Genomic DNA, 11059 nt, shown 5'->3' on the forward strand with positions numbered 1-11059 from the left:
GACCTGTTTTCGGTACATGGAGGAGCATGTGATCTATTAACCGTACATGATTGGTTAATTGACCTTTTCGAAAACCTAGCTAAATACCGTTAGCCGGTACGTTACGGATTTACCTCGAGTTACATCTGATTAAGAACATAGAACCATTACGTGATATTTCCAATTTTCTATAATTATTTTACCGTTTAAGGTGGAAAATCTTGCATGATGTGTTTGAAAAAAAATATTATCAATGATCAATGTTTCTTTAATATCTATCTCAAATTTTACAAACAATAAATTGTTTATAGTGAAAATCTACAAAACATTCGTAGTGGCATCTGCCATAATAAATAGAGATATTTTCTGCGTAAATTTGTGTAAATTTTGCACGGAATTATTCATACAATGGTATTTAATCATTTTCTTAAAAAGAAATACCGTAATTGTTTTATGTTCGACATTCTCTCCGGCCTCCGGTCTTCAACGGTCACCAGTCTCCATAGACCTTCTTCTATTGATCGATTATTTTCAACTATATTCCTGATACAAACGTTTATTTATTTTTTCCCCAAACAATGTTGAAAATAGTTAAATGAAATATCTTTACATCATTAAAAATGTTTCCCGCAGGAAACCATTTTACTTGTTACTTGCCTGTATGGTGTTCAATTTGGCTTATCTATGTTTGCTGCATGCTTCATATCCTTCATTATGCTGTATATTTTGTTAATCCCCATGGGGGTTTCCATTTTCAGGTACGTTAGAAGCTACGGTTAGGAAGAATGGAGAGTTTGGCTCCAACATTGCTTCTGGACGGCTATTAGCAAATTGCTTATATAAAGCCACTGGACAACGTGCCGGATTTTCAATAACTTCATAAGCTCTTGGCTTTATTTTTCTTGTGTCACGAGGATCAGCCCCAGTCCTAGTTTTGGTTTGGCGCTCCTGACTATACACCAGATATTCGGAGCCATCATCATCAGACATCAACTTTACATCTCACCAACAAAGAGAATGAACCTCTGTGCCAGTCCGCATACCAAAAAAAAATTGGTGCAAATAAACCACATAGAATTTTGAACTGCTCTAGGATTGTTTCCACCAAGCTGGTCAGCTGCATAGAATTTCTCTATATCGTCGGATGTTATGGCAGCATCAGCATTTGGGTTGTTGCCTTTTCCTTGTGATTTTAAGTGCTTTGTTTTTGCTTTCAACACCTGCTTACATTTCTGGAAAACCTGATCTTTGGATACTGAGAAGCCATATTGGTTCACATTGAGAAACCTTTGAATGCTTTGGAACTTTGATATGAGAGAGTTTGGCTCATATTCCTTGCCATCTGTTTTCCTTACTGCATAGATAAAGTTACTCACATAGGCAGATAACTCTTCAGGAGGGATTTGAAGTATTGGCCTACTTTCAGCCACAGAGACCAAAAATTCTTGGAATAATTTAATGTCTTGGTCAGTTTTAACTTTAGTGTTCTTATTAATGTCATCTTCAAGAAATTTATCAACAACTTCTGTGTTTGAAGTAACAAATCGTGGATTACCAATATTGATTGTGTTGCTGACATCTTCATCTTGTTCAGTAGGATGAGCTACCGGTTCATTCTCATAGACATTATTTGGAACTGATTCATTTTCCTGTTGCAAGATCATAGCTGCCTCAATCAAATGAAAATCAATGTTAGCCAAGAACTTATCTTCTTCATTGTCTATTTCAATGTCTAACTCAATGTTGCTTTCTTGTGACATTTTGCAGAAGACAAAAACTGATTTTCAAGCTTTTGACATAGCTACTATTAGTCTAATAAGCATCTATTGATACAGATTTTATGTAAGGAATAGAACTGAATAGAACAGAAATTTGTTAAAGGGACACTCTTTTTTGTACTGAATTGTTTTTGATTATAAAATTATTATAAATTAATTTTTTTTCCTTTTTTTTTTAAATTATTAATCTGCTGTGAATTTAGAAGAAAGTAGTCCGGCAAAACACCAGTGAAAATACGGAAAATATGTTTCACTGCAGTGAAAGATAAATTTTTATAGTGAAAATACGGAAAATGAAAATACGCATTTTATTTCATCAATATTTCTCAATATTTCATCTATAAGTATATAATAAAAAAAATTATGTAAAAATTAATGTTCTATCACAACTGAAGCCTGCTTAACACTATTTGTAATAATTATTATGTTTTTTTTTATTAATTTTGCTGAATAAATCATTTTATACAATAATTCAGAGTTTAGGTCATTTCAAAGCCTAGACACGATTTAAAGAAGTCACTTGATAGCGAGGTCGGGCCTGCTTACATAGCGAGGATAACAGTAACACGAGATTCTCAAATTGATTTGAAATCTTTCGCCTGAAGGACAGCGACATAATGGGTAATAAGTTTGCCTCGGAGGTTATTTTGGTTCTGTCCTATTATATTTGGAACACGCCTGGAATCAGTACCAGCTCTATTGTTTACCAAAGTAAGCCGGGAAACATACTTTTCTGGTCTCCTGTCTCATTATGGTGCCCATTCAATTGATAAACGGATCCCGTTGCCAATTACGATTAATACAAATGCGAAGTTTTACGAACTTTCGTTTTTCCGAAATTGGACTCATAGCGAGTTCACGATCGTTTGCACGATCGTTTGGTGAGTAAACATTTGACTGATTCAAGTGTGTAATACATTCTTAATAAGTTACAGTTAAAATGATATATTAATACGCATAAAGTTTTAAAAAAAATAGAAATAGATGCCTGGGCAATATCATCTTCCGGTATCCTTTTCCCGAAATGGAACTATCAATCCCGAAATTCGATTGTGATAAGTGAATTTTTGTTCTCTGATGGGCGCATTCAATTTAGATATCATATTACACATAGTGTATGGTAGTATTAAGTGATTTGTGCGGCCTATAGTGTGCAGTTCGAAGTGCATTGTAATCATTAAATGCGTAGTAAAAAGTGTGCAGCCGCCGATTGGTTTAATAAATATGATCATAATTATGAAATGTATAAGATTTATCTACATATAATTTTTTCTTTGAGACTGTGCCTTATTTATACTAGTCTATTATGCTATTGTAATATTGTGCATATGGTAGTGAACTCTGGCACACATTTAATGAGACATCGTTTTTGTGTTAAGTATATACAAACTTTGAATCTGGAATGATTACAGACTTTTCACTTTCTGCGTTAGATAAAGACTCTATGGAAACAATCATAGAGTATAGAAAACTTGTCTTTTTTCGGGCAGTTGTGTAGACTTCCGTGCCATTATTCAGCCAGGCAAATATTAATACAACGCTTTATTAGCTACCTGAAAAGTGATGGACAAATATCTGGCTTTATACCCGATATAAACAGACTTCTCAAGAAATACAATCACTACCGCACATTTCCCTAAAATCAAAAAATGGGAAACACTATCACATTTACATGTGATAATTCCAAAGAATTTTCTGAAGAGGGAACGATTCATCCAAAACTTTTCGGAAACTATATCAAATATTGACCTTTTGCCAAAGACCGGGCACCCATGTGATCTTTGGATTATGGCAATAGTGCACCCCGATTTACTTCCCAGGTATTCCGTCGCGGTTATGCTTGCCACGTCAGTTTACAGAACTATGTGTGAAAATATTTTATTTATTAAACTTTTCCCATGTCAACAAATAAGTGGGGCAGTCAGTATGGAACAATATAATAAATGCATTTGGCTTAAACTATTGTTTTAAATGGGTCAATCAATTCAATGGAATAATTTAAAATAATTGAACTAGGCATAATAACGAATGATAGAAAATAGCTGTATTCTGTCATATAGTTTTTAAATTGAGGGACAATTTGTTGTAATAAACAGACTTGTAAGTTTTTCTCTTCTTTTTTGTATTTGTTATTTTTTTTCATTTTTTTTTCATACATAACTATCATTGTCACTGTTAAATACCTATTGTACATTCATCAAGTAGATTTGATAAGTCATAAAGTTAAAATGAAATTGTAATATTTTGTTTTTGATTTATATTTCAAATTGTATTTTCTCAAATAAAATACAAAGATGCGTGCCTGCAATATATAACAAAATATGGATACCAAAAAGGTATGTTTTGACAAAGATTTTTTTTATAAATAATTCTAGTTTTGTTTAAATTTTGTTTATTTAAAATAAAAAAGTAGAAAAGCTCCCTGTATTATGCAGAAATGAATTTAATTATTGTAACTGTTATTTATGACCATAAATAAGTGAAGGGAAAGTAATTATTAAAATATTTGTTAAGTAAAGATACATAAACTATTCCCCTCAATTGTCACACTCACTAATTTTTATTAAAACTGCGGTTTGTTTTCTTTTTGTTGATTCCATGGATAGGCTTTCTCGAAATTCCCAAATATAAAACTGTATTGTAGCTAAATTTGATAATTTTAGGTAAAGACTAATTCTTTAGCATTATTTTAATTTATATATACGAGCTCGTTTATATTCAGAACTTTTTAAAGTAATTTCCTGTCTCATGAAACATTTTCACATTTCATAACCCATTTTTTTTTAGTTGTACATCTATATGTACAACTTATGTGCCATAGGTGTATTATATGTTGTATTTGTATACGTAAAATGGTGATGCGCTTGTTATACTTAAACCAAGTTATAAAATGTATAAATAGCACAAACACATCCGGCGTAAAAGTCACCGTATAACAAATAACAAAATATTATACATGTATATCAACATGATTAACGTGCCACCGAGGATAGAAAATGAACATATCCATTTTTTTATCATAGGAAATGTCATAGCCATTAAAATGTTTATGACTATTTAAATTTCACTAAAATGTTATTCTATCTTGTATTAAAGTAGCATTAAATAAATATGTAAACATATTTTGCCGTCGGCCTAAAAACCGAGCATTCTACAGTTACATTAATCTTTTTGTAACAGTATTGTTGTAAATCTCATCAAATATTGTTCATAAATTACAATTTTTAACGGAAATTTTAACATGCAAATGAAGACTATAATCAGCTTATGTATGCGCTACGTCACAGTGTTAAAGTTGCTATACGGACACAGCAAATATAAGATTTTCTTGTGCAAACACACTTAACCGTTTTAGCTTCACGGTGCACTAGGCCTGGCGTTTAGAAAAAAAGTAATCATCTCATTAAAAAGATTAAATTTGTATGAAAACATCCGTAACAATGCGGAAATACACCGTTAAATTAGGACTGATACTTATAGTCATGTTTGTTAATTTATTATTGATGTACGGATGATCTGAAGGCGAAGTTTCACATGCAAACATAAATTATACATCCGATTTCGCCACAATGAGGTTGCTGATGCTCATAAAACTCATTTTAGTTGTCTGGACACCGAAATGAGATCTGGAGTCGATGTGAAACCCAACTTATTTATGAAATGTCGCTATTTCTGTTTTTATAAAACCAATTGTAACTTTAAACATGTTATGACTTCAACCCATTATAAAATAATTGACTTATAAAGCGAACTAGTACAGAATTGTGACACTTATTTACTTATTTTTAGAATAAGACACAATACAAAACGGTCACGATTCAGTTGAACCCAATGAATACGTTAAATAGAAATTTCTTTTTTTTTAAAGAAATTCTCAATAATTATTCATTTCAGTGTAATTATCTATCATGTAAAAATCCGGTACTTTTAGTCTCGAATAACAACTTTTGTGAAGTATTTGTTTGCGAAATGTTTTGTTTAACATTTAATTTACTTGGATAATTGCAGGTAATATAAAGTGTGCAATTATTTATAATACGTTTATGAATACTTATTTGAAACTGATTTAAGGAACAAGAATATTGTAAACTCTTTCCTAATTTATTTATAACTTTTAATTGCTTTTGAATACACAGTCCGTCAATGTTCGTTTCTTTTCTAACATATATTCTTATTTTATTAAATAAACTAATTGATATTTCTTAATTGATATATATTGTACGAGGCTGTCCAGATCATTCGTATACACGGTTATTAAATGATTATAAGGATTTTATTTAATTTTACCCATGAAATATGGTGCTTTATTTAATTTTACCCATGAAATATGGTGCTATATAAGTCAAATATATTTCATATTTTTTCCCGGCTGGTGAAAATATGTGGCATTTTCTCATATTCCGTGAAAATATATTCCATATTTCACTCAAACGAACAAATATCCTCTTAATATTATGCTTCACTCTAGTCCTCTAATAAGGCGAAAATTTGACCTAAATCAATCAAGTAATTCCGCCGTTTTGTTTATGTTATAATGTCAGTCGTAAAATGTCACAATTTAGTCACTCATAATTTCTTTTCCAATAGTCAATTGAATAGGTAGATCTAATGGAATAAGTTATCACAAAGTGATATCTCTAAATACTGATTGGCATAATTTTATTACTATCTGCGCTGGTATGTATTATCGTCTTATAATTACGAGGCCTCCAATCCAAAGTTAACGGGAATGGTCGGTGTTTTTACAATTGGCAATAATGACAATGGACAAAGCAAGGATAAAGTGTGCGCAAGAAACGTACCAGGCTGGTGTAACTGGATATATGGGATCGCGAAATGACGCGCCATCGCGCATCGTCTTACATACAAACGACACGATGGTCGTTTCGTCGCATCGATGGAATCTAAACGAGCAAACTCTGCAAAGAAGTTTATTCATTTAATATATAGACTTTTCACTCGAGATTGAAGAAGGAATAGAACGAAATACATTTGGCTGATCAAGCTAAAATACGCATTGGTGTTCCTTTCTTAATGTCAGATTTTTGTTTGAGATTGTAACAAAAACGTCACTAGATATCAGAAATGTGTAACATCTCATGTGCGCTATTTCGCAAGGTAGTGAGAACCTGACAATCCTTTGACGCTTTTGATGCTGTCAAAGTGCTCCATGACGATGCATGTATGATGTACATTTATGTAAGACTATTTTATTGTAAACGGTGATTGCAGCTCATTTGTGTTTTTTGTGTTTGTCAGATATGTACGTTTTACGTGCAAAAATTGTCATACATGTATGTATGATTTGCTTTAGAGAAAAATCTCAAGTAGTATAAAAATGAACTTTCTGGACATCCCTTATGTTCTAGGACAGATGACAGAACACACTGTGAAATTATGTTATTGTAATCAAATGATGTAACAAATGTTTTTATTTTATGCTTTTCAGTGGATTACTGATTTATTTGTGAAAATTATTGTTAATCATTATCAAAATATAATTTCACACTTTTCAATGATGAGACTACTTTTTAAAGAATTTCCCCATGCGGTACCTCAATTTTATTATTGTTGACAATTCTGACATTGTAAGGGCTGTTCAGAGAAAATCGAAGCTAAAATTGATAAATAACTGAAATTTCAAAAGTAATAAAAAGAAGAAAACTAACTTCAATTTATTCAAAGTACCAATCAACAAAAATATCGTCTCTAAATTTGTGTTTCATTTTTACAGCATTAACTTTCGGAAAGGTCATTTGAATAAACACTGATCAGCATCTTTCGAACATATCAATATACTTGCTAAATTCACTCGCCAGTGAGGTGTTGTGTATTAGTAAAGATGTCAGACTACCGAACTGAAGGTATCTGGTTCGATTCTTTACCAACACCACTTTTATTTTTATTCACTTGCAAGAATTAATTTGAAATCGTTATACGAGGGTTGTTCAAAAAGTAATAGGACTAAGAGTCTTGCATCTTCATAATCATTTCAATTAAGAATATTTTTATATGTACAGCGATCGAAAAATGTTTTCTTCAATTTAAGCATAAACTTATTGAATTATTGTGCTTAACGCGTTTTCCCTGTGTTATTGAATAACTATGGTAACACGCACCCGGCGCAGCACATAAAAACGTTATTGAAGCTTAGTTGTACCCCTATTATATTCATAGTTTATTTTCTTTTTTTTCCCCATTTATTCGACCAACACACTTTTTGATATTTAAGTGACATTATGCCTAAATTTGACGTCATTCAGACATAAATTGGCGAAATCATCAAGTTTTGAACAGCAGTGGTCATAACGTTAAATGTAGAAATTTAGCGTTCGTTAAAAAACTGAAAATGTGTGCGATCGTTAATCTTTGCCAACAAATTGGCGATACTCCTTCAGATACATACAGAAACATAAAATTAACACAGTACAATTAATCGGCTATCAGGATACTCGTTCTCAGCTTGCGCAAGCAATTCAAAAACTGCACATACGAGATCAAAAACAGGAAAGGATGAGAATGATAGAGGGAAATTGACGAGACGTTAGTGACGTCAAATGAAAAAGCGCTACAAAATGATCGACGGTAAACAGTCCACGAACTGTCCGCATGTTTGATTTCTGCATCAGGTCTATTGATTCAGTTCTGCCCAAATGACTTGATTCAAACAAAATTCTATTTTATTTAACTAGGTATACGTTATATCAATAAATTAATGTATAATGATAAACGGTAATAATAAATATTTTTGCCCGATTTTCTTTTTAAAATGATAATCTGTTTCTTGTAGGATAAATATTGTTGTTTTACATACATAATCATATTGTTTTAAGAACGTGAAGAATATGTGTAAATTAATTCTATTAATCGCTTTGTCATTAACATGAAAAGTTCATGCCTGTTTAATCTATATTGATTACTTTAAGAATACAAGAATAAGAGAAATAGCGTAGAGTGGCCGGCTATCCGGCTTCTTTTTTTTTCTCGAAGAGTGGAACGAGAGTGTGGTCGTTTTCTTTCTCACCTTATCTCCACATATGAGGTCTTGTCAAAGTTACATGATTTAGACACTAAGAACACTATGGAGAATTCATTCAGAAAGGATGACGCTTGTTACATTTTGTTTTTATTTTACGACGTCATAAACGTCATTTAATGTGCAGTTAACGTGCGCCGGGTCGCGTACCCCTTGTCATTTGAAATTTAAACAGACTCGTTATTTTTAAACATATTTTATTGATTTTTTTCACTGTATGTAGAAGATATGTTCCGATATTATTATCTTGTAAAATTGTGCACGTAAATTAAAAAATGCCAACAGTAGAACTGCAGTCCTATTACTTTTTTAACAACCCTCGTACGACACCTGGTTTTAGCATACCTTTTAAGTGATGTTTTTATACACAAATACAATTTTTTATTTCATGACGGTATCTTTTGGTGACAATATGCAATCTTATATGCTTTAGCGCATATACGCTATAAAGGCAAAACTAAAAATATATAACACACAACAAAAATGTATGCAATAATTTTAAGAGAATGGCAATTTTAAACTTAAAAGTAAAAAAATCGCTAAAACAGGATTTGAACATACCAGTTTACGACTACATTTGTCAAATGAAATCCCCATACAAACCGCGCTATGAGGAATCATTAATTTACATCGTAACGTTTACGGAATATACCGACTACAAAATCAAATGCAAGAGTGCTAGGTCAATGTTGTTGGACAATATCCAAGACATAAAATAGAAAAATTGTTTCCGGTCAATAACTAGAATAAGGAATGAGATATTGTAATCAAAGTTGGTGTAAAGCAAGCTGATATGAAGACCCAGGTTGGTACAGCAATTAATTAAAATAATTCTTTGTACACTGTTGATAATTCATTTACTACAGGTTGAGTTCAAATTTTTCTTCAGACCACTTTGTTTTTGAAAAGACAAAATTGCTGGTAGGGGTATTTATCACCATCAATGATAGCTCTAGTTTTAAATTGGTTATACATTTCGAATAATAAATAATAAATATACCACTGACTGCATCTTTTACTTTTATCTGAATAGTCATAGTTTTTTAATGATTATATTTCAAAATGAATATGAGAAATGAATGAATGAATAAATAAATGATAGACTACATTAAACAAGAATAATCTTATTAAATTTTGATTCACCAATACATACTCAAAATGATTTATCATCTTAAATCCATAAATCCAGTCGTCTGAATGAACCTACCTTGTAAAGACAAATAGACCTGTGTCTAATGATAACTGAATTTTTCGAATCATAGAAAATCGTTGCAAATATAAGAGTTAACATTTTTATACAACATTGAAATATATTGGCCGTTTATCAAAACAAAATGTTCTTATGAATTGGATCGTGGATACTATGGTAACACATAATTAAATTAAGGTGGTTTCTATGGTAACTAAGTTAAATTAAAACAATCATTACAGGTTTTTGAGTAACAAAAGAACCATATTAAAGTGTAAAAAGTAAAACCTGTCTATGATGATGATAATGATAATACAGAGAACTGTTAAAAGCAAATGACGGTTATTGCTGCAACCCAATCTTATTCTTAATCGTGTCATTTTATATCCAACATTAAAATACATTGACCAAAAAATTGCTGTTATATCTATTAGGACACAATGCGTTTTTGTCGAAGACTCTTTGCTTCTGTAGAAGGATTCTGAAGAGAGCAACGGTACTTGATATGACCAATGGCGTGGTTTGTGCAAAAGAATATAAGAGAAATCGTAATTTATTTTCCTAAAAGGTTTTTGACTGTTTACATTTGACAGGAGTTTACAGAAAAGTTAATATACAAATACAAATGGAGAGGGTGACAATCAGCTAAGAACGTTCAATTTTCCCTTCAATTAATTGCTTTGTATTTGTATAGACCATATCCATTCCCCATTAAGCACTTAGAGATGTTTTTTCACCATAAATAACACTATTTGAAGAACTAAAATGAAATGTTCGTTAAAAATGAAATAAAAATCACAGTAATGTGGCATTGAAGTAATACTTTTTAATTGATTTATATCATTGTTTTATCAATAGTATCTACCATTTCCTCTTACTCCTTAATCATAGCTAAAACTGTATTAATATGAGAATACAACAATATTTGTAAATAATTAATTTGATTAATAATAAATTAATAACATAATTGTTGCTCATTATAGAATAAAATTTATGTTGCATCATTTTAATATCGATATATTGCTTATAAAATCTAGCACCTTGGATCAGGTACGGTAGTTTTTTTTACAATGTAAA

At 31.2% G+C, this 11059-nt stretch overlaps 1 protein-coding gene across 1 annotated transcript; it reads right to left on the reverse strand.

Annotated features, from left to right (window-relative positions):
• Positions 1–736: 736 nt before the first annotated feature.
• On the reverse strand, positions 737–1858 carry LOC132749615 (uncharacterized). The gene has a single exon (XM_060739456.1). The coding sequence runs from the start codon at positions 1737–1739 to the stop codon at positions 975–977; it is 765 nt and encodes a 254-aa protein (XP_060595439.1). The 5' UTR covers positions 1740–1858; the 3' UTR covers positions 737–974.
• Between the last annotated feature and the right edge of the window lie 9201 nt (positions 1859–11059).

The sequence above is a fragment of the Ruditapes philippinarum genome, unplaced genomic scaffold (genome assembly GCF_026571515.1).
Source record: "Ruditapes philippinarum isolate M1 unplaced genomic scaffold, ASM2657151v2 ctg4947_1_1_1_1, whole genome shotgun sequence".
In the NCBI taxonomy this organism is placed as follows: domain Eukaryota; kingdom Metazoa; phylum Mollusca; class Bivalvia; order Venerida; family Veneridae; genus Ruditapes; species Ruditapes philippinarum.

What these genes read in the sequence shown, in the direction of transcription:
- LOC132749615 (XM_060739456.1), bottom strand. Translation starts at nt 1,739, where the DNA reads ATGTCACAAGAAAGCAACATTGAGTTAGACATTGAAATAGACAATGAA.